Genomic DNA, 25,995 nt, shown 5'->3' with positions numbered 1-25,995 from the left:
GAAAATCCACAGAAGTACGTTGTTCAATCACAAGATCACATGGCCTAGATTGAACAAAAAGAAGAAAAAAACACCACTCGCATTAGAGGTGAGGATTCTACTACTAAGACAATGAACTCCCGTTAAGACATTCGTAGCTAAACTGTCTTGATACAAGGTACTCATTCTGATTAGCAACCTCTTTAGTGATTTATATATAATTTCATAACATTCATAAATCAAAATATTTTTTTTCTTGAGTAGGAATATGGGTATACCTCTTGAACCTTTGTTGCAACTAATCCCAGTAAATGTAATGACGTTGGTATGCCAAGTTCTAGAATCGACGCATGCGCAAAGGGACTGTTTCCTTCGTTAACTTCTGCCAAAGAGCTCTGTACTAAGTTGTCCGTGTCTGGTTTTAGATCCTTGAAGAAACAGAAGGGTACGACCCCCTAGGAATGACTCGAAAAACGTTCGGTGTTCTGCCGTGCAACGAAAATCATTTCGATTAACAATATGTTATGTGAGTGTGTGTGAGATTAAATTCATATGCAGGATGACTATTTTGTCAGGCAAGTAATTCTTTTCATCTAATTTGTTGCAGTAAACGCGTTGTAGTTTAGTTTTTTCTCTCTTATTGCGCATGCTTCTGGGAGAAAAATAATCTCTCCGTTGAACAACACATTATACATTTGACTGAAAATAGACCTCTAAAATTGCGATTGTAGTTTAGTTCCTTGCCACGAGAGGCGCTTCAAATGTTGCTTCGGTGACATCATACATCCTTCAACTTTTTCACATTTGCAGTGCATATGTATTAACTAGGTTATACATTTTTTTCTGAAAGTAATCCATCTATTTATTTATGTGTAATGATATATATTGATATGCATATGGTTATTTTCTAAAACCGCTCATGTTTGAAAATGGCACAGTATGCTTTAGAGGATAACTAATTAGTCTACCAAGGACCTCTGAAGTGCAGAAACTGTACACTATATTACATTACAAAAAATATTGTTTTTTCATATGTTAGCTAATTTCTCACCATGTGCATCCAATCATATTAGGTACTCAGCCATAAGCGAATTGGACATAAAAATAAATATTAATACATAATAAACAATAAATGACCTGGGGCCACATTTCGTGCCAGTTTTCGCATTTTTTTATTTATTTATTTTTTTTAGGATTGCAGCTCAAACCAAAAGTTGGAATAATCAATAGTAAGTGCTATATCAATTATCGCAAACGAAAATGCACATTTTGAGTTGTTTTCATGGAAACCCGTACGGAATGATATCCCTATTCTTCATTCAAATCTCCTTCTGTTGTTTTCTCGTATGACAAGTGTATTTGAAACAAACTTCGGAAAATACATCGGCCAAAGGGAGGAACAATATTTTTGTTTCAATTACATATGTTTTTTTTTTAAAAAAATGGTTTTTGTTACACGTAACTATCCTATTATTATTATTATTATTATTATTATTATTATTATTATTATTATTATTATTATTATTATTATTATTATTTATTACTGTTTATTTTTGCTTACAAGAATATGGTCTATTATGGGTTTATTATGAAAACTGTCAACAAAGACGTATCTCCAATTACAACAAAATATAATTTCTACACATTTTCTTTCTTTCTTTTCTTTTCTTTTTTTTAATATTTAGATTTGCCAGAAATTATTGAAAACCTGTTGGTTTCCAAATTAGTGTACACTTTGTTTCTTTGAGATGAGTGCTTCAAGGCTGCATTTTGAGTGGACCTTCACATTAACATCAGATTTCAACAGTAGAGTCATTTCATGGTTTGCCAAGGGGGGCGGAGGTTAGGGCAAGATTGTCCACCGCCGTAAGAGTTTCACCTTTCTGATTAGTATGCAATTTATTTAAAAGTGTGTTTCTTAAATTCAGGAGCCAATTGTACTTTCCCAAATGACGCCCCTGGATTTCAACCAGATATAGAACTCAAACTATGCGCTGAAACCATAACAGTTTTATTGCCTGAGAACCAGTTAAAACCATAGTATAAGAGTAATTTGTCATTTTGATGTTCTTATATAAGATGGACGTCATAAAGAACGAGACCCGTGTTAAATTGAGAATCTAAGCACTACTTGCGTTTAAACAGCACGCTGGATATACCGACATTTAAGGAACTTACGAGGTTAGACCTAAGGTTTTAATAATTCTAATAATTGCACCAAATAAATTATAAGTAGCGAACGTAAGCATATTTGACTTCACCTTTGAAATTTCAAGATAAAAGTTCGAGTTGATCTGAGTTGAGTTTGAGTTTAACGTTCCTTTCAGTAGCGAAACTACATGAGACGGAACCTATTGATTAACGTGCAATCCGAACCACATGATCTCCCGCCGAAAATCGAACCCGGGTCTCCCACCGCAAAGGCGCGCACGCTAACCGCTTATCCAAGAAGCTCAAAACTTCGAAGACTTGATCTCTAGTACAATATTCGTTGACCATAATGCTATAATTAAATACACTAACATTCCAAGATATAGGGCCTTATGCAGAGTCGTTTTGACTTATGATTAGTGTCATACTAAGGTCGTGACTACTGCAGGAAACATATGTTACTCGAACTCTTTAGTAAGGCACTAGTCACGCGTCAGAATGACTCTGCATAAGGCCTATAATCTTTATCTATCTATCTATCTATCTATCTATCTATCTATCTATCTATCTATCTATCTATCTATATATATATATATATATATATATATATATATATATATATATATATATATATATATATACATAGACAATATAGATGTGTATTTGTGTGAGTGTATGTTCCACCATCATGGGACGAATGAAATGATTTTAACCAAACTTGATAAACATATTACTTGTAGTCTGGAAAAGAGTACTGTTGGGGACCCTAGCACACCTAGGGGGAGACGTAAACATGATCGAAAATGACCGATATTAGTGTCAAACTCATAGTTTTCGGTATCTATGAGCTGATTGGTAGCAGTTTCGGTACCTTTTAAGTCCAAGTTCATCCTCCAATGAGGGCAAGTCCCTCCTTGCACTGCTTGCAGAAGAAGTATACATATAAGAATGATAAAAAAACGGCCGATATTAGTGTCAAATTCGTACTTTTTGGAGTCGCTGAGATGAACAGTGACACTTCTGATGGCGTTAAATCAAAAAAATTCAGCCACCATTACTACTCCAGAGGGGAGGAGAATGATGACATAAAAATAATTTAAAATTACCGATATTAGTTGATTTTAAGTTTAACGTCCCGTTCAGCAGCGAGGCTATATGAGACGTGGACCCACTGATTAACGTGGAATCCGAACCACATGAGCTCCCGCCGGGAATCGAACCCGGGTCTCCCACGCCAAAGGCGCGCACGCCAACCGCTCAGCCACGGAGGAGCTCAAAATTACCGATATTAGTATCGAATCCGTAGGTTTCGGGGTCATTAGTTGATTGCTGAAAGTTTTGGTGTCCTTTAAGTCCAAGGTCACTTTCTAGTTGGGATAAGAACCCCTAGCACTCGTAGGGGGAGGGGGATAAACCATATAAAAATGATTGAAATGATCGATATTAGCGTCGAATATATAGTTTTTGGGGTCGCTTAGATTACTAATGACACGCCCGATACCATTGGGGGTGGGGGGACATGGTGACATAAAAATATCGAAAATGACCGTCATTAGTGTCGAATCATTTGTTTTCAGCGTCGCTAATTAATTGATGGCAGTCTTGATGCCGTTTAATTCAAGTCCAAGCCAACCTTAGCACTCCTAGTGGAGGAGTGGGATTGGCAAAAATGGAAATAATAAAAAGAACGGCCGATATTAATGTCGAATCCATAGTTTTTGGGATCCCTAAGTTCATTGGTGGCAGAGATGGAATAGGTTAGTGAGTCGTAGGTCGAATGGGTCATGATTTGTGAGTGGGTTAATGGGTCGTGGGTCAACAGGACGTGACCCACTACCCACCGTGACCCACTACAACCCAATGACCCACCAAGACCCACTTTGACCCACCGACGCACTGTACTCACAAGTGTCAGTGCATTGTAGAGAGCATCTTCTGAACACTGGTGAATTTGTCTACGTTTTACTTTTAAGGCCTAATCTAGGTGAAAAAAGAACTTCAGGCACTTTTGGATATTGATATTTGTAATTGTAATACTAGCAATAGACTTACTACTTGGCTTTCGAGACACAGTCGAAGTTTACACTTTTCTTTTACGTTGACCTACTTTACCTTGTTTGAGACTTCCAAATTTCATCCTATTTTCCACTGAAATGTACTAGGTGTCTGTAATCCAACAAGGAAATAATTGTATATGATAATTAAATTACGAAGAGCTCAATGCCAAAAGAACCTGTCAAAAAAGTAAAATTTTTTGTGTGTGTTTCCATCATTCTACGTATTTCTGTAAAAAAAAAAAAATGAATCTACATAAAAGGAAATTGTAATTGCCTACTTTTCGTAAGATAACGATGAAATTATCTCTATTGCAAGAGTTTTATAAGTATTTTCAGGCAAGTGTCAGAAAATAACTTCAGAGAATACTGTTGACTAAGGACATTTTGGAAACAGTGCTGTTTTCTTTTAACTACAATTAATTTGATTTATGGAGTTTTGGCTTGAAACCTTGTTTAATATACGGAGATGCTGAAATGGAACTTAATAGAGCCAATATCTCAAAATTGACAAAAATTGACTTCGATTCTTTTGGAATCCACCCCTTCAATTCGTCGTAACGTGGCCCATGACAAACATTTTACCATTTTATATCTTAAAGGTCTAATTCACCGTTATTGTAAAGAGCTATGCATAACGATTTACCGTAAACATTCGAACTCCGATCAGTGATAACTTCACAACCTTGTTTCATTACAAGTGTAAACTCTTTAGTCAGTGAACAAAAAGGCGTGGATCATGGATCAAAGCTGACGATGGATTTGGATTTGTGGTGGATCAAAGTGAGTTACGATGGCTGGTGGGTGACGATAGGTGTGGGGTCAATGGATCATGAGTTAAGTTTTCATTGACCCACGCCATCTCTGATTGGCGGCAGTTCCGATTATCTTTAAGTTCAAGTTCATCCTAAAGTAGGGGTAAGATCCCCTAGGACACGTAGGGAGAGTAAGAGAGGGTAACATAAAATAATTGAAATTAAATTAAATCTTTAAGTTTTACGTCCCACGGTTCTGGCGGTTAGGCTAAAGGAGACGGTGATGATGAGAGACGAATGAAATGGTGGAATGAAGAAAGTAGGAGGAAATGGGAGTACCCCGAGAAAACCCAAGATCACGGTGTTTGTCCACCCCAAAGTCCACACGGCACGAGTTGGGATCGAATCAGGGACCCCAAGCGCCGGAGGCGAACGCTCTACCTCTGAGCCACCGCGCCCCCTATAAAATAATTGAAAATGACCGATATTAGTATAGAGTCCATAGTTTTCGGGGTTGCTAAAATGAATAACGACACTCCTGATGCCATTTAAATAAAAGTTCAGCCTCCGCTGCAGCTATAACGTTTATGTATACATATTTTGTTATAGGGCAATAAGGACAATAGTCTGATACCTCATGATAACAAAGCTTGTGGCCAGACTTGTTTAAACTTGTTTTTTTATATACTGTTAAAGATATAATAAGTGAGGAAGCCATAAGTGATTGAAGCGTATTTTTAATTTCTTCAAAATGAATGATAAATATTAAGGAAATACAAAGTTTAAAAGAAATAAAAATAGTTTAATTTATTGAAATAATTATCGTGATAAGTATTGGTGTAACAAACTGGGACCGCAATATTTAATTATATATGTGTGTTACACCGCCAGTACCCCTGGGGAGGGGAACGATGACATGAAAAAATAATCAAAAGCTACCGATATTAGTATCGAATCCATAATTTTCGGAGTCCTTGAGTTGATTGGTGACAATTCCTATAGCATTTAGGTCTATGTTTAACCCCCATTAGCGTGTAAAAATAATCGAGAAAACCGATATTAATGTTGAATATATAGTTCTTGATGTCACAGAGATTAATAATTACACTCCAGATAGTGTTAAAATCAAAGTTCAACTCCCATGGGCACGGGATGAGAAGGGATGAAAAGTAAAATATCTAAAACGATAGAGATTTGTATCAAATACATAGTTTGGGTTCTTCAAGCTATTAGATCACGATGACATTTAATTCCAATTTCAGACTTCTAGCAGCATATCAGCTGGACAGCGAATATACAAGGGCAACGCCAGTGCTCGCATATCTGTATATCTTTGGATCGATTTGTATTCCAGCGTAACTCCGAAAATCTGGGGCAATTTTAACTAAACATGGTGGACAAATTATTTTCATTCTGGGAAAAAAATACTGTGGGATTGAGAGATCGAAAGGGGTGAGAGTTGGAAGGAGTGACATGTAAAAATAATGTAAAATGACTGATATTTATATGTAATTTATAGTTTTCAGGATGGCTGAAATGAACAATGACGCTACCAATGTCGTTTAAGTCCAATTTCATCCCCATCGGCAGAGGAGGATAGGTGAAAAATAAAATAAAAAATAAAGCTATTGTTAGTGACATGATGTTCAGTTTTCAATTCATGGGATGCAAGATGTCATGTAAATTACACATTTTGCACTCATATCTTGACTTTTCTCCTCAAAACATCGGCACAGTAAGTGATGAACACGGAGAACGGTTTCATCAGGACATTACCACATTTAAAAGCGTTACAGTGGAAAATGAACTGAAAGTATGCTTGCTGAGTATTGGCGGTCTATCATCAAAGAGACTCCAGAAGATGCCTACAAGCGTAAGAAACCAAAGAAAGTATTTTAAAGGGCAAGTCAACAAAGTTCAATATTAGTATAATACGCCTTCCTAGCCTACATTAGATAATAAATATTTGTGAATATGTACATTTCGGTCAGTGGCGAAGGGTGGTAAGAGGCCCTGAGGCCCGGCCTACCCATTTACTTTCAGAAATTATGATTTATAATTAATTCATTTTCCTTGCACAGAATGCATGATATTTTCTAATTTGAAAAAAAATGTTCGATAATGAAATCGTGGTTGGCACCACTGCTGTGAGGCTCACCTTGCAGTGTCTCATGCGGCAGTAGAACTACCGCCAAGCTACTCAGAAAATCCCGCAAGAGAACGTGTTGGAAATGACGTTTTCTTCACCAGCGTATAACCTGCGAAAGAGACCGGCCTCAGCGCTTATCGACCTTCGTTTCTACCTACTAGTTTCTCTCGATACCTTCGATTTCGATTCGATATATCAAACAAATAAAGAGCAAGATAACGTGGGCTTCATTCCGTTCTAACTTTGCTTAATTTTGCGGACTCTAACGCAACGCAAAAACTGGAACAAGAAATTCTAAAGGCGCTACGCTTATTATCGCAAACTAATGCCCCTTTATTCCGTTGCGTTGGCGCAAACCTTTACGAAATCAGACTCGTTGAGTTCATTAGAAAGAGTGTGTGTTTTTGAGATATTGTGAGTATAATGTTAGTAAGTAGAGAATATGAATATACGTAATATAATTCGTGTTAAAGAACCTTCTATGTCAGTGGTCTTTTGAAAATTAGTGTTATATATATATATATATATATATATATATATATATATTTGTAGTTGTTGGAATAAAGAGCAGCGTATAAAAATATTTAAGTCTGATTCTGTTTTTAAAGGGGAATTAAGTAACACAAAAATATCTTGATTGAATGCTTGTTATGTGTTTTGTACAATATTATTAAAGACAAAATTTTACAAGCAGAGTTTGTTTCAGTACATGTAGGCTAAACAACATATGTTTCTTGTGAGGCACAGATAATGTGATAGTCCATCTTCCCCACCCGACCACGCCAATTAAAACAATTAAATTGTATTATGGCGAATTAAAATCATCTATGAGTCACATACATCAATTTCATTATGAAAATTGAGTTCCGGATCGTGGGCTCAAGTGCTGTCGATGAACTACAATTGCATTAAATTTATGTGAATTCGTCTTTTTGTATTTCTGTAGTAAAATATTTATGTCTAATCTGTTTCATTTTATTATTATTATTATTATTATTAGTAGTAGTAATAATAATAATAATAATAATAATAATAATAATAATAATAATAATAATAATAATAATAATAGTAGTAGTAGTAGTAGAACATTGGGCCTACCCTCTTGAAACTATCACGCTTCGCCACTGGTTGTGGTCTGCCCAACAAAATCTTGACGTGATGGAACATTTTGGTTTCCACTAATGAATTCAGCACCTGTCATTTAGTTAAAATCACATAATTTCATTTGAAGGACAGAAAAAAAGTTTAAATTTGTTGCACAGTGTTATCAGAACACATCCACTTGTAGCTACGTTACACGATACAGCTACATATCTGCAACGTTGCCATACAATTTCGTCAAAATAGCATTTGACCGAATATATTTACGAAGGAGTGTATCTAACTTTCTGACTGACCCACGTATATGGAGTGAACCTAGGATAAATTGTTAAAATTTGTAAAATCACTCCTAAAATTAGACTAAATTTACAGAAAAGTCGGATGTCGGAATATTATGATGTCTAGACCCCGAGGATCCACCCTTTGCGTACATCCTCGATTCGGATTGTGGAATCTGGAGATTTAGAGACTAAGCACTGAATACAATAGGCTACACAATGCACAGGAACACTTGTTACTTATTTACCTTTCTTGAAACTGTTTTGTAATTGGTTATACATCCTTCTATGTGTTATTTACCAGTGCAAAGGTTAAGTTAGTTGAAATTTGAAAATTATACTGACCGTAGCTCTAAACTATGTTTTAGAAAAAAAAAAAAAAACACTACGTATATCGGGTATTCTAAAAATGACACCTACGGACCGCAAAATACTATTCTACAGGCCAAAATAAAGCGAAAATGTTGTATCATGGTTTGCCTTCCGGGGCCTCCTTCAGCCGCTTTGAGGAATCAATATTTCACAATGTGGCAACGTCGCAGATTAACTTGGAACAATTAGCATCACTCTACAAATACATGAAGCAGTTAAATCGATTGTTACACTAATAAGTGATGCTAGTATCAATCTACATCGACTTTAGCTGCCATCTAGAAAGAATCGAAGCAACTATTTGATAGATTAGTAGATCTACTCTATGGTTCTTTATTTGAGACGTAACCACCTAGTGCAATTAGTGTCTCCAGACAAGGGCCCGAAAAGTATACATTATATATCCAGTGGCGTTATTTTCACGGGGTGTCACCTTCAAAATTTCAAATGGAAAGTGGTATCAATTTCAATTTGTTTGGAAGTATTATTGAAAAAGAAAAAAAAATACAGGAAACACTTTTCGTTAAATTCTATGATTTTGCATTTATGTCTTATTTATTGTTTAGTTGCAACTACAGAACAAAAGCTTTACGAGGGACGCACTGAAAGTCGTGAGCAATATTTTTTTTTAAAACCGTGATTGTTATTTGTAAGTGAAACCAAATATATCGTCTTAATCTTTAGACCTTTCGTTTTCTTTTCTACATAGTCTCCATTCCTTTGCGAACATTTTACCCATCGTTCTCCAAGTTTGAAAGTACCCTTGCGATAGAATTCCGTTCCAGCTGCCCACAGACACTGACGCACTGCTTGACGAATATCCTTCAATGTCTTTATCGATAGCGTCGCATCTGTTCCTTCACAAAACCGAAAAACAGTAGTCGGAGGGTGCCATGTTGGGGCTGTAGGGAGGATTTGGAAGTGTTTTCCACCCAAATCTCCTGAACTGCTCCATAGTGGCACGTAAAATATGCGAACGCGCATTATCCTATTTAAGAATGATCTTTCCAGGGCGCTAATCACGCAAGGCACGACGGAGCTTCAAAAGTGTCTGGATGTAGCGGCCAGAATTTATGGTTTGTCCAGGCTCAAGAAAGTGAACCAGATTGCAACCCTGTGCATCCCAGAAGACGCTCCCTATAACTTTTCCTATCGATTGCACTCTCTTGGCTTTCTTCGATGGTGAAATCGAGTGGTGCCATTCCATACTCTGTCGTTTTTTTCAGGTTCATAATAATGAAACCAGCTTTTATCTCCAGTCACAATACTCGTCAAAAGGTCACCACCTTCATATCAAAATCTCTGAAGAAGGGTTTGGGCAATGGTTAGTCCCTGACGTATGTGGTCCTCGGTTAATAACCGTGGGACCCAACGGGCAAAATCCTTCCGATGACCTAACCTGTGAATCATTTCTTGCACCGCACTATGTTCAACACCAGTTTTGCAGCGATATCATTCACAGTGATAAGTTTTACCCCTATCTCTCCTAATCAGCTCATCAACCTTTACCTTGTTGCGTTTCGTTTAGGCACTTCGAGAGTGCGCGCTGTGTGGCTGATGTTCGATAATCGTGTTCCCATCCTTAAAATGTTTCACCCATCTCCTAACACTGCTGACACCCATGCACACATCTCCATAGGCACGGTGCAGTCTGCGGTGAATTTCAGAAGCAGATTGGTCCTCTTTGACAAGGAATTCAAACACAGCACGGTGTCGAAACGAAACATCGCTGCAAGCCATTTTGAAAATCCTGGCTGTGATTACGTGCTAGCAAAAAACAGCGTCAACGTCTGGAAAGAAAGAAAGAAATGTCTGCAGATTGAGATGATATACTTGGTTTTACTTACAACTAAAGATTACGGTTGTGAAAACATATTGCTCATGGAGTAATTATATTGTATAAGAAGTTTCAGCTGCTCTTCCGCTGAAACTGTGGAGACCGTGGCACCACCACTCAAGGAAGTTGGGTACTACGAACTATTAAAAACAAGAACGAATCAAATCATTCACAGTGCCTGAGTCTAATATACTTAGCCAATGATGCATGTAGCCACTGCCAGTAGCAGACGATACCGTTAGTTACAACTCTAGCCGATAGTTTCGCAGAATCACTTTCGTTGCAATGTGGGAAAAAGTTAATTCCCATTAGTTATATAGGAAGTAGTTCATTAGGGTAATCAATGATGTAGCTCACGACTTTCAGTATGCCCCTCGTAATTGGCAGTTACTTTAAAAGAACACCAGATAACACATGTTCTATCAAATACCATTGTTGTTGAAAACTCTTTATATAATTCAGTATCAAACGTTATGACATATCTGTTGTACGTATCAACAAATGAAAAAAATATTGCAGGACAGTATAGTTTAAATTGCGGGGTCGGAACCAATTCAAAATAGAAAAGCAAAGAAAAACATTCATTGGTATTAAGTTAAACTACGTATGAAACAAATTTGATCTAAAGTATCAGCAATAAAACATAAAACAAAAATTAAAACTTAAAAGTTATGAAATTATTGCCACTCTCCGGGCTTCTTAACGGGTTACGTAACTTATGAAAACGTTTCAATAAAAATCACTTTTCACAATAATTGCACAAATAATTGTTCAAGAATAGTACAAATAAAGTGAAGATAATAAATACATAAAATAACATGAACTGCAAGTTCTGTACATTCTTTCCAAAATATACTTGGACAAAATAAACTCACAATAAATGTTCAAAGGATCGTCCAGCACTTGCGATACATATGCGAATGCGTACCGGGACATCGTTGACTGTTCTTAACGGGATGATCTACCTTTTCTCGGCACAAAAAAATTTATATTGGACCTTATGGGGAGAACATGGTTACCGAATTTCCTCATTTTCTAAGGAACTAGGTATCTCTAATGGGAAAGAAAATTTTTGCAGCATTCTACAGAAGTTTATTTACGGGTTGAAATACTTAAATTGTATATTTGTCTGCTAGTTTAGCAGAAATAAATTATTAAAAAATAAATAAATTTGTTTCTTTTTATACAAATTATATGTCTAACTTTGGAATCAATTATGGTAGAAAGATCAACTTTTTTTGTTTTATTCCTTGAGAAGAAACGACTCTAATAGTTTTAATCACAACCATATCTGATACGCCAATTAAAAAATAGTATTTTAATATAAGTATTAAAGTCCACCTGTCAAGAAGTTTGAAGAGGGTAAGGCATCCGCGCCCACCCTTTTCTTCTGTTTTCGTCCCGAGAAATATGAAGGGAAGGGTCTTCACAAATCTCTTTCAGCTATGTACAAAGACCGTTTTCACAGCAGGTGTCAATGCGAATGTAAACATCCTGTCCTCACGTTCAATAGCCCAAGTTCGGCCACTTTCTCTCTTTTTTTCTCTCTCTTCCGAGGAGGTGTTTCTACCCTTCGAATTCCAAAAATGTATCGACCATAACTTTACCATCTGGTTATTTTCAGGAGGCAAAAGTTATATTATTATTATTATTATTATTATTATTATTATTATTATTATTATTATTATTATTATTATTTGGAGTTAGAGTGCAAAGCCACGAAGATACAAATGGCTCCATTGGCTAAACATACACATAGCTGCCCCCGTTCAGAACATCCCTTTGTGCGTTAGAATACATGCTATAACAATGCGCCCCTCGCAAAAATCTAATTTAACTCTTATTGACCTCAGTAGCGCTTACTAATAGCGTAAATGCTATAAATCAGGCATTTGCAAATAGGAACAGGGATTGGCCGAATCACAGAAATCTTACTGTCGTCACGGGCTGTAAAAGGTAATATATGACATTTTCACAAGAAATAATTATCGGATAATTTAATAACGGACAATTTCGCGGGCTGGATAAAATAACTCGGCGTGTCAGATCCGGCCCGCGAACCGACGTTTGGATATGCCTGTGTAAACATTCAACAAAAATATTTCCCCCGTAGCACGCTTCTTTGTATTGAAAAGAAGTAAGGAATTTGAATGTCAAGTTCTGACCACCAGAAATTCCCGCGAAGTGATAATCTTATACATCCTAGCTACTCATTCCAGTTAGTGAGCAAGTACAGGTCAGATCTGTGTGGGAAGCGAAACCGAACTGTGACAATTTGCGTAGTATAACACATTATGGAAAACGGACCAACAATGAAGCGGATTACAACTTATTGTCACCACCCATGTTATATATCTTGGTGCAGGGAAAAAAAAATTCTAAACCTAACCAAACCTTACTGAAAATGTGATATTCATCATTCTTCCCCTGTACTACGCATATGTAATTCATCACAGTAAACATTTGCAATAACCTACTGTTTACAAAATATTACTCGTATTCTAATGTAAATATTGTAAATAAAGTGCATGGATATCATTAGTGAATAGTCACAGTAGCTTAATCTGCATACAGAAACTGCAAATCAATGGTTTCATACGCCTACAGGGGAACCTTCCATTGTAAAAATAAAAAGGTGTACCCCTCGGGTAATGTGGAAATCTACCCAGTGTTTTCTGCATATATACATCTATATCTGCACACACACACACACACACACACACACACACACACACACACACACACACATATATATATATATATATATATATATATATATATATATATATATATATTTGTATGTATGTATGTGTGTGTCGTGGATGAATAGTTACGCTCATCCCTTATAATCAAGGAGTCCCTTGTTTGATTCCCGATGGAGACAAGTGGTTCGGATCCTACGTTAAGCTGTAGGTCCCACCCATAGGACATCATCATTCTGAAAGTATGTTCTTTTTTGCGTATCCTGCTTCTTGTTTCAACTCTTTAGGATAAATCGAGACTAACTGACAGTGCGTAGTCTTAGCGGGGTAAGCGCGCAAAACGAAAAAGTCAAAGAAAACAGGGCTTTGCTCCCTTGTCCCCATATAACAATGCACAGTATGGACACCGTTCCAAATGGGTCTTATAGGAGCTATCATGGCAACATTTTTGTATAAGACAATTGGTGTGTGTCGTCTGCATGGTTGTCTGGGGACAAAAGAGGGCAAACATGTTTTTCAATAAATAAATAAATAAAAGAAAACATGCATTTTTCAATTCCCATATTCTCGTCCTAAGAAGGCGCTTAGCGCAACGAGCCTAAACTTTAAATGCTTTGAAAGTTTGTTGTTTTTTGAGTATTCTGCTTCTTGTCTCAACTCCCTAGGACAGTGATGATTTCAGGGGTGATTCTTGGGGGGAATTCTCCCAAGAGCTACGAAATTCATCCTCGGGTGCTTGAGATCTTCGCAGAAATTTCTGTGGAGCACGCAATTTTTAGTCGCTTTCCCCCTTTGTGCGTGGTGCCTCCTGAGGAAATGATCTGAAATTAACACAGCTATAGGATAATTAGAAATTGGCTTACAGTGCTTAGTCTTAGCAAAGTAAGCACGAGAAACCAGAAATATCACAAAAAACAGTGCTTTTGCTCCGCTGTTCCCCCGTGAAAATGCACGGTTTACACACAATACAGATTGGATCTAACAGGGTTATTTAGAGAACGTCTTATAGATCATTTGGTGTGCAGTGTTGTTTGCGGACAAGGAGGCAAAACCGTGTTTTTCATTAAAAAGTGGAGTATTTTAAATTTCCCTCGCCCCCTCAGGAGACGCTTCTTCAATGAGACCGTATCCTGCCTCTTTCTACCATTCTCTAGGCTCTAGGCCAATTAGGACTGACAGGCATTTGAATAGGTCCATTACTTGGTTGCCTAGTAATTAGCCATCATGTTGGCTGCCATATTGGATTTAGACAAATGTTCTCTCATGTTACCATGTAAAATATGTCCTGTCGTGATGAAAGCTACCAGAAAAAGTAGGTTTCAATTAGTCCTGAGGAAGTACGCTACATCCTAGAGTAATGTGTGCATATACGCATTTGTAACTTTGTACAGTTAATCGTTAGACAACAGTGTTGCCAGGTTGTAAGGTTTCTAAGTGGCAATAAACAATGCGGGCCTTATGCAGAATCGTTCTGAAGCCTGATTAATGCCATACTAAGGATTTCAACTAACATATGTTTCCTGCAGTAGTCAGGCTTTTAGTATGTCGCTAATCAAACATCAAAACGACTCTGCATAAGGCGGTGCCATATTTAAATTCATCGGCCTCAGAAACCTATACTTTGACACCAAAATTATCTTTCTAAGTGCCTTGGTTCACGATCTCTCTCTTTATATATATATATATATATATATATATATATATATAGAGAGAGAGAGAGAGAGAGAGAGAGAGATTTACGTAGGGCGGCAGCCATATTGGAAAATGACGGCTACTAGGAAAACACCTCAAATTTGAAATATATTCCCAAAACATTATATAAAAAAAACTTAGGGGACATATTTTTAGGGACACCTATATATGGGGGCCAGGACTTTACATTGTCGGAATCCTGTGGGGGCACCCCTCTGCCCCCCTTCCCTTCGCCACCGGATGGGGAAAAATTCCCAAAATAACAGCGTTTTCTGATATATATACTGTTCTTCCCGCGCACTCTGGAATGCATCTTGATGAACTTCCAGAGGTAACGGGGAAAAGAGAATACTTCACACCACATCGTCCAGTCTCTTAGTATGGAACCATTGAGGGAGACAAACTCTATAAAGCTAACAGTATTTGGCAGCTGACAAGTAATCTCAGGTACTGGTCGAGAACCTGTTTCATTCAGACATCCACCCCCTTCCCCTTCCATTTCACCAACCCCCGCCCTTTCCGCAGCCAAGCTTAGAGTGGGGCATGACTTACCCTCGTTAAACTTTGACAGGTGGACTTTAATACTTATATTAAAATACTATTTTTTAATTGGCGTATCAAATATGGTTGTGATTAAAACTATTAGAGTCGTTTCTTCTCAAGGAATAAAATAAAAAAAAGTTGATCTTTCTACCATAATTGGTTCCAAAGTTAGACATATTATAATTTGTATAAAAAGAAACTAATTTAATTATTTTTCAATAATTTATTTCTGCTAAACTAGCAGACAAATATACAATTTAAGTATTTCAACCCGTTGTTACACTTCTGTAGAATGCTACAAAATTTTTCTTTGCCATTAGAGATACCTAGTTCCTTAGAAAATGAGGAAATTCGGTAGCCATGTTCTCCCCATAAGGTCTAATATATATATATATATATATATATATATATATATATATATATATATATATATATATATATATATATATATATATATATATATATATATATATTGTGCCGCGAAAAGGTAGATCATCCAGTTAACACTTCATTTGGATTTAGTGCACGGCAGACATTACGGATCCTCTCCATCATGTCCTCTCTTGTAATAGGACGCTTTTGGTAAACCAGCTCCTTGACACGTCCCCAAAAGAAGAAAAAATCAAGCGGAGTCAGGTCCGGAGAACGAGCTGGCCAGGAAATCGGGCCTCCTCTTCCGATCCGCCTGTTTGGAAATAAACGTTCAACAGTTTGTCTGGCAACTCTTGCAAAATGAGCAGGGCAACCGTCTTGTAGCCACATCATTTCACGAGTTGCTAGTGGGACATCTTCCAAGAACTCACAAAGAACATGTGACAAAAAATTAGCGTACTTTACCCCTGTCAAAGTTCCTTCGAAAATAGGGACCGATTATTTGGCCTCTCCTTACACCACACCAGACGTTAAGTATCCAGATATGTTGGTTGTCAACTTCACGTACCCAGTGAGGATTCACGCTGGACCAGTAGTTGACATCTCCATTACCCTTGAAGGTTGCCTCATCCGTCCACAGAATGTTCTGGTAAAAACAGGGGTTCCTGGCGTTCATCCACTGACAAAACTCCAGACGGTTATGGAAATCTTGTTCTCGGAGTTTCTGATGCAGGTGAACATGGTAAGGATGCAACGAGTTATGCAGAATCCTCCAAACAGTCATGTGGCTCATAGCAGCATCTGTGGCTAATTGTCTTGCCGATATTTTGGGAATCCATATGGACTGCAGCAAGGATGTCGGGAGACCGATTATCCTGAACACGGTGTTGATCTGTTGACGTTTGTTGTGATGAGGTTGAACATGCCCAGTCCTCTGCACACGAAGTGCCAAGCGCCGAAATACTTTTCTCGACTGCCGAGCACGATCGGGAAACCGTTCACCATATTTTTTGTTTGATGTGTTTACGTGCACTAGGAGCCGAGAAAAATGCCTGGGACGGGTGGTCTTGATAGTAGCAATCGAACAACAAATAACACTCGTAGATGCAAAACCGTAGACTTTAGCGAAATTGTTTCGTATAAAAGTTGTTTCTTTTTCAATAATACTTCCAAAGAAATTGAAATTGATACCACTTTCTATTTGAAATTTTGAAGTTGACACTCCGTGGAAATATTTCCCTTACGCCACTGGATATGAAAGTATCACCATTTGATTCTCCACATACAATTTGTTTATTACATTTTTTTGTTTGAAGTATCTACGTGAACTACGAGCCGAGAAAAATGCATGGGACTGGTGGTCTGATACACCCTGTATATATATGACTTCTAGAATAGTGGGGGGCGCGGTGGCTCAGTGGTAGAGCGTTTACCTCTGGTGCTTGGGGTCCCTGGTTCGAGCCCAGCTCGCGCCATGTGGACTTTGTGGTGGACAAACACCGTGGTCGTGGGTTTTCTTCGGGTTCTCCCGTTTCCTCTCACTTTCTTCATTCCACCATTTCATTCATTTGTCATAATTATCGTCTCCTTTAGCTTAACCGGCATAACCGTGGGGCGTAAAACTCAAAGATTTCATTTCATTTTTCAGCTATTGATTCAATAATTATTGCGCTATTAGTTATTGATATATTGAATTGAATCAAATAAATTTAATATGCAATTTCATATAAATTTCGAAAAAATAATTCTTTCTAAGTACGTTCTGGCAATGCTCTTCGAGCATTCTCAACTGGTTTCTTTTTTTTTTTTAACCAATGACCTCGGCAGATGCACTCGTTTGCACACGCACGGAACAAGTTGATTTTACTTGAGTCTCCTTATCGCCTTCCCTGTCACCTGCTCGTGCGACATTGATAGATAAAGACCGTGAATGAGTTATATCGCTATACTCAGTAGCATACACAAACCAGTCCTTTGTATTAAACAATCTGGATTCAATATTTATATCGTGAACTGGGTTATTCTCGAAAAATGATAAATCCAACATAGAATAATATACAGGATGTTTCACAGTTCCCGTATCTTCATTTGGGAACAAGTTCAAAACTAACTGAAGCCTAATTGGGCTTTCTCCCGCACGCTACATTTTGCTATAACACCCAAAAATAACAACTCGTAATTAAAGTAACCAAAAATTGGAAAATTCATAATTCTACTGAGCCTCCTCCCTAATTTTGTAATTAAGATAATTTCAATTTCTTGAATCGGATTTCTTATACCGATACCCAGCAGTGCCCACAAAGGGGGCTATGACACAAACTTCGTCATTGAAATATTGGGGGGGTTAAAATCTATATAAATATGTTTGAGGGGTGTAAAAATTAATCAAAAAGATTTTTTTTTCATGGAAGAACACCTACGGATAGACAATTGAGGGGGGATGTGTCATGGACATGACGGGGGTGGGCACCACTGCCGATACCTTACGTATTATCTTCAATCCAATAACAATACACTACTAGAACCTCACAACCAGTTACTAAAGAACACCTTAATGTACGTACTTCCCGAGCAAAACATATTATTCTACTGCACCTCTAATACCTGTCATCACTAATGTGAGAGATTAAAAACAAAGTATTTTCCCTTATCTGAGCAACGGAGAGATGTCTACTGGAAATCCTAAGTAACGTTCCTTTATAAAAAGGAAGTCGTTATTCGACACGGCCCTTCCACTAGTGAAGACCCGCAACATTTAAGAATTTTCCAGAAATTAAACAGTGCGTAGTTGGTAATAATATTTCTAAAGGGTACACCTTATTTCTATATTGAATATAAACACAATGTAGAATTTCCTGGAAGTGATAGCAATACAACATTTATAAATAACACTTAAACAGGGAGAGAGGCTTATCTACTTTAGTTCAATAATAAGTTAGTTAATTAAAGTTATTATACCTTTATAACAATCAATCTCTATTTACAAAGATTTACAAACGAAAATATTAACCTTACAACTACCGAATGTCCTCATTTAATTCATGTACCCCAAGCGATTTTAATATAGTAACTCATTAACAATCAGCTTAACAATGAAATATATAATGATTTGAAATAATTAGAACACCTGTCGCGTTTCTTTAATATACAAATTGGTAAGAAGTAACTAGTATGACAAACCCAAATGTAGCTTATATCTCATTCAAATATATAGTTTCCATTAAAACATGTAGAGACTTGTCAACGTAATGAAAGAAAATTATACAACTCACCAAATACAATGTGTAGGCCTATATAACGCATCCACGTTCTATAATTCAAATTTAAACTCACAAGTTATTTTCACAATATAGAACAATTTTATAATTTAACCCAATTATTATTTCGTAGATGATGTAGAAACACTTTATTATATTGAAGGTTCGTCGACAGGTCGAGTACAATTTCAAGCACACATCTAACCGGTTAGCTGAAGTGCTGGCTAATATCGCAGAAAGTCGCCACCAGAGGCGCTATAATAAAAAATTTGACAATCAAAATATTTAACCAAAGACCTCATATGGAATCAACTGAGACATTATCGAAAGCTATTACAACTTTTTTCTTTAAGTAACTAACAGAATGACATGTTACAAACTGTATTCGCAATGTATATGTTAATTTCTAACTTAATTTATGTTAGGCTTATTCACAAATAAAGGGCCGCAGTGGCCGTAGTGGTAGAGTGTTCTACTCTGGTGTATGAGGTCTCTGGTTCGATCTTGCCTGCCAAGTGGGCTTTGTGCTGGCCAGTATTGTGTGTGTGTGTGGATTTTTCAGGATTTTCCCGTTTCCTCCCACTTTCTTCATTCTTTCATTTAGTTTACCATCAGCTTCGTCTCTTTTAGCCTCGGTGCGTAATCGTTGGACAATAAACACAAACATAAATAAATAAAATGCTATACAGTGTATTTACCCATAGACACAGTAAAATAGTTAATAACCTACCTTTAACTGTGAAGTGTTTCCTCTACTGTAAACACTTGTAATTTTTTAAACACAATTTCCTGGTCTTTTTTATAAAGCTTGTAATAACACGATGATAAAATTCTTGTCTCATTTTCACACAGCATTTACTTTTCGATTTAAATCAAAGATAAGGAGTCAAGTCTTTCCTGTCCTTGTGTGGATCAACAGTAAGTGTAGATTCTTCTTAAGGAAGAGAAAAGGAACGCTCTACCGAGGCTGTTCTGGATATATTGTCGTTATTTATGTCACTAATTTGTAAATTTCTGGCATAGCCGAAATTAAGTCTTTTCCATTCATTATCTTCACCAGTTTGTGGCAATATTTATTCTCAAAAATAGAATGACGGGGTAATAGGATACAGTTACAGGATAAAGAAAAAAACGATCCACAGGATTTTAAAAAAATCCACTGGATCAAAAGGAATTTTCCATAGCTTTGAAGTAACCTGGTGAGAAGTTTGTCAGGAAAGAATTTTCTGTATTCTTGAAATTTAGCATTGTCGAGAAGAGAGAAGAAAAGGAAATCTTCAAAATTGGAAAATCTCACATTAATTTGAGTAACCACGTTATTCAAAATTTCACTGAAGAGAATTTTATCATTTATTTCAGCTGAATCATGTTTCTCTCGCTTGCTCAGAAGAAATTCAAGATTCTTAATAAAACTCCAACTGACCAGAGCAGTATATATATTTTAATAGTATATATATATATACATATGTACTATTAAAATATATCTGTGTTACAGTTTTGTCTACGTAACATAGCCTTCTTCACACACATTATGGAAACTCATGAAACTGTAACGCAGATGAATATTATTAAAATATTTGGTCTAGGAATTAATTCGTGCGGTTGGTACGCACACATTGAAGCTGTAGTACAAACACAAAATACCTTAAGAAAAATATTGTCCATCGCTAGCCACCACTTTCGCCCATCTGTCAGGCAATGTACGGATTCCGTGGCGAAAGAAGTCCTCATCCTTGGAAGCGATCCAGTCAGAGACCCATGTTTCGATATCTTCTGAAGAAGTAAACCGCTGTCCAATCAAATCGTTGTTCATGCAATCGAACAAGTAGTAGTCCGAAGGAGCAACGTCTGGTGAATACGGCGGGTGGGGTAAAACTTCCCATCCGACATTTTCTAAATAGGTTTTGACCGGTTTTGCGACATGTGGGCGAGCGTTATCATGTTGAACAATAAGTTTATCATGTCTGTTCTCCCATTCTGGTCGTGTTCTGGCCAGAGCTTGCTTCAAACGCATTAATTGTCGTCGATAACGTTCTCCATTCATAGTTTCACCCGGTTGCAGCAGCTCATAGTACACCACACCTTTCATATCCCACCATATGCACAGCATAACCTTTGCACAGTGAATATCTCGTTTTGGTTGTGATGGACCTGGTTCACCTGGTTTCACCCAGGCCTTTTTTCGTTTAGGGTTCTCGTAATGGATCCACTTCTCATCACCCGTAATAATTCGATGCAGAAACCCCTTTCTGCTCTGTCGTTGAAGCAGCAATTCGCAAATGGTTTTTCGTCTTTCAACGTCACTGTCTTTCAATTCATGTGGAACCCAATGTGACATCTTTTGAATCATTCCCATGGCTTTCAAGCGTTTGGAGACTGTTGTTTGATCAACGCCTAATGCTGCTGCAATTTTTCCTGCGTTTGACACGAATCCTGCTCGAGCAATGCTGTCAATTCTTCGTCTTGAAATTTTTTTGGCTGTCCAGCTCGCTCTTAGTCTGCCAAGCCGAAATCACCACTTCTAAACCGTGCAAACCACTTCTGACACGTTCGCTCAGCTAGAGCATGGTCACCATACACTTCCACCAAAATACGATGACTTTCAGTCGCACTTTTCTGCATGTTAAAGTAATGCAGCAGGACACCCCGCAAAAACACTTTATCAGGCACAAATTGCGCCATGTTCACTTAACTACAAACTGGTGTTGTTGACGCTTTAATCCACTGCCCTATACTACGAACGATAGGCGATGACAGGGGTTTGCAACACATGTGTGGATACACGGAACTGTGAGACGCTCCGTTCGTTGCGCCATCTCTTGTCCACCCGCACGAATTAATTCCTAGACCAAATATATATATATATATATATACTGCTTTGGTCAGTTGCAGTTTCATTAGCAATCTTGAATTTTCCGAAGCTATAATGAATAATTTACAAGAAATTCATCATTAGAATCACGATATATTGCACTCCAAATTTTCTCAAAATCGTACTATCTAGACTTCAATAAAATATCTTTGATATCTTTCACTTTTGAAAGAACAGTACGCTATATCCTTGTTCTTGTTTTGCAAAATGTTGAAAATAATATCAGATTGAGAAAAGATACTAGTTAGAACTTCAAGAAGAAAATGTTGTTTTTTAAGTTTTTAGAAATACAAGAAACCCTTGATTCTGTACCAAATTGTCAGGGTACCATTCAGTGTTATGATCAGGATCAACGATATATTTAAAGAAAAGGAGAAGAATGTCTCTTTGTTCTGAAAACGATACTGACAGGTCTTGAAGTAAAATTCCATTGTGTGGGCGCAACTTTGGGTAACTTTCTCTGAAGAGAAGATCACAAAAGTTTTGTTCTTTAGGTAGACTTAGAAAAAAGGAAGAAGATACATCACTTTTTGATGCATGAAACAGACTGTTGTAGTACTAAATTCAAAATGTGGCTGTAGCAGTGAACAACTAATGCTTCAGAAAAAAATACCTTGACTTTTGCCTGAAGGCCACCCACCTTTTCCGACATTACAGAAGCACCATCATACATTTAGGCAAAATGATTTCCTTGTAACCGAAAATCGTTAACTGCTGTCATGGCGTGTCTATACAATGCTTTAGCAGATCTATCTTAACTAACATCTGTGAAGTCTAAAAATCTCTTCTTAACGTGTCCTGACTTATTTACATAGCAGAATACAGTTAAAAGTTCTGATTTTTTTTATAATATCTGAACACCTATCAAGAAGAATAGCTACGTAGGGAGCACTGGCAAATTCCTCTTTGATAGCACAAATCATGACATCTGCTATAGTCGGGAGGCAGAACACGTGCTTATTAGGTTTCGTTCAACCCGGAAGAGTAAAAGCAATCGATGGTTGTAAATTATCAAGTCCACTATCCTGATCATTTCTAGAACGCCGGTCGCTTGATGCAAGCGGAAGTTTTCCCCGTACACCCCTTCTCCTCTACTGAAGCTAAAAAATGAGCGCTTCTAATAAAAGGCCTTATCTCCAAAACTATAAAGATATTAATGAATTTCTTTTTCCGTTTTTATCTGTAAGGTGTGCTTTACGAGTTTGTCTATTCATGCTTTGGACAGACCCAACGGTTTTTCGGAAAATTTAATATAAACATTAAAAACTGACATATTTTGTCCTTAATATTTTCATTTTTGCTCTGCATCTCCCTAATGAGTTGAGATATGGAAAGAACGCCCACTAATTAAATTTGTAGAGCATTAAATTATATTTCCAACGGTACCAATATTGTTATATTTATTTACAGAAGTAGCCGTAGAGCGAGGTAAATTTAAAGGCAAATGAGCTTTGATTCGAATGGTGATGCTCCGAATGGTACCACCAAATTTCAGGTCAAGCAATAAAGGTTTTGCTTCCGAGATAAAAGGTGATTTTTTTCAGTATTTGAAGAACAATTCGCACCCTTCTCTCTTGAGCATTCCTTCACTGTGATCATTTCTAAGTCTTCAGTCACTTGATACGACCGTGCGTTAAGGATCACAAAATTTTGAGGTAAGTAGAGATGTCTCATATTGTTAAAATCCATTTACAGTTGATATTCAGGATGATTCCGATGTTTCAACTCTATTTGTGTGTCCTTTGTTTCCACCGGTCGTTGAAAACAATTCCTCAGCTTTTTTAATGTTTATCTTACCATAATGAAAAAGCAGAATATATAAATAATGTAAGAACATATGTAAAGATGTCTTAAATGAGGGTAAACACCATTTACAGGTGATATACAGGGTGATTGATAACATCGTTATACCCCTTAAGGGTATTTTTAAAATCAAGAATGAGTCTGCATTTTCTCAATGGTCACTTAAGAAAAAGTTTTTGCAGAAACCTCAATAACTATATTTGTATGTAATTTATGAGAATATTACATCGAACTTCATTAAATACTTACTAATTACTGGAAACAACCAGAACTATATTAATATTCTACATTATCCACTGGCGTCTCTGGCAGGTAAATTTTGAGGGGACATCGAAGAAAGTGTTTAAAATGGTGCTACCTAGCCCAACCTATTTATTATCTTTGATTCCATTTGTTACCTTTCTGCTTACCTTCACGGATCCCCTAGGGTATATCAAGAACTCTGATATAATCGTTCCACAGCCTGAATAATATACCGTATTCCAAATAAATATTATTATTATTATTATTTATTTATTTATTTATTTATTTATTTATTATTCTGTCGTTAGTAAATAAATTAAATTAGAATGAAATATTTAATATTTTGTACTTCAAAATATTGGGGGGACGCGACCCCCTCGTACCCCCCGCCAGAGACGCCTATGACATTATCATATCAAATCTTCGCAAAATATTTGCAAAATTACATATTTCTTCAGTCTTTTGAATAATCATCAGATGAATCATTTTCTGGTACATAAGTATTTGTGAGTGAGTTACAACACTTGTTACCACTACAGCTACAGGTTTCCATGCACTCTACTGAAGCCCACACACAATTACAATTGTATGTATCCCATATATCTTTACATGTACAAGACTTTAACAGTGGGCAACTTTTAGGCATAAATTCGTAAATGGTCCATTTGGGCACCAATTTTCTATTCGCAGTTTGCCAAACAAAATGTTCGGGTTGAAGGAAGTCAATATTTGAGTCGCTGGCGTGAAGCCAAATGTATGTTTGTAGGTGTGCTCACTTGATGTGGAGCATTAGAGCACTCTTCATTGGTGGAAGTTGGTCTGGGTTTTGTAACCGACCATATCAGCACAGAAAACATTGATCGAGACTTTTTGTGAGTCGGTGTACAGATTCATCACAAATTCTTCTACATGTGCAATCGTCTCATCATCCACATTACCAGATCCTAAGTTACTTAGCAAGGATGATGTTTTTAAAATATACATTCCATGTTTTCTTTCTTTCCAATTCCGGCGAACTGACTGATGTTGTCGCTTCCAGTAGACTAAGTATATGGAAAGCTGCCAAGTAATGATTGATTTAACGGTTTTCAAGATATTTACTTTAAACTTACATAATTCCATGATATAGTTTTTACGATATTAAAATCTTGTAGACCCGTAGCTCCTATCCTTCTGGTTCATAGCACCTTAAATTTTGCTCAATTTCATTTCTCATGATGCTCTATCAGATGTGCTATGTGACAATCAGATTTCAGCGACAACTTGTTGGACCTTCCCGTGTTAGCAAAATTAAGAAATTTCAATAAAACGGATTCGATTAAGCTCAATCGATTTTAATGAAAATTGAAACAGTGGTAGATCTAGTGCTGTAGATCTGTGGTAGATGTGTGTAAAATATCATGGTGTTGAAGCTTTTGAGCTCCAGAGTAATTATCTATCTAAGTTTGGCTTTGATTAAAACGCGATTGATGTAACTCATCTGATCTCTACCGAACTTGGTACGATTGGTAGATCTTTCCGAGGTTAGTATGCATGCCAGCTTAATATGAAATATTATGGTCCTTTGGTTCCGTAGCAATTGACTATCAAACTCAGGTTTGAGTTCAGTGAAATCAATAAATTTTACTAAAACCAAAAGATTACATTCTTCCAATAGCAGCTTGACACTCATATGAGACGTTATGGTGTGATTTTGTTTCCAAATTATTGGCCATAAAATTTGGTGGCTTTGCTGGTTAGAACACTAGCCACCAATTCAGTGTGGCTGTGTTAACTATTACAGTGCTTGCTGTATGGTGATCAATATTGAAACTAGAAGAAGAAGTACATTTCCA

At 36.9% G+C, this 25,995-nt stretch overlaps 1 protein-coding gene and 1 non-coding gene across 4 annotated transcripts in view; both read left to right on the top strand.

Moving 5' to 3' along the window:
- The first annotated feature begins 388 nt into the window (after positions 1–388).
- Positions 389–25,995, top strand: part of LOC145674687 (uncharacterized) — a 1,315,729-nt gene continuing 1,290,122 nt past the window's right edge. For 2 of the 3 annotated variants that reach the window (XM_081744917.1, XM_081744916.1), the window contains exon 1: positions 390–554. In XM_081744917.1, coding sequence (XP_081601043.1) covers positions 539–554 — 16 coding nt within the window. In that variant the 5' untranslated portion in view covers positions 390–538. Of the gene's footprint in view, positions 555–25,995 lie in introns of all 3 variants that reach the window. The other variant, XM_081744920.1, reaches the window with a different exon arrangement.
- On the top strand, positions 17,389–17,460 carry TRNAQ-CUG (transfer RNA glutamine (anticodon CUG)). The gene has a single exon. It is a non-coding gene; the product is annotated as a tRNA-Gln (tRNA).

Source organism: Thermobia domestica, chromosome 17 (assembly GCF_964235325.1).
Source record: "Thermobia domestica chromosome 17, izTheDome1.hap1.1, whole genome shotgun sequence".
Lineage (NCBI taxonomy): Eukaryota > Metazoa > Arthropoda > Insecta > Zygentoma > Lepismatidae > Thermobia > Thermobia domestica.
This window is presented reverse-complemented; position numbering and strand designations above follow the sequence as displayed.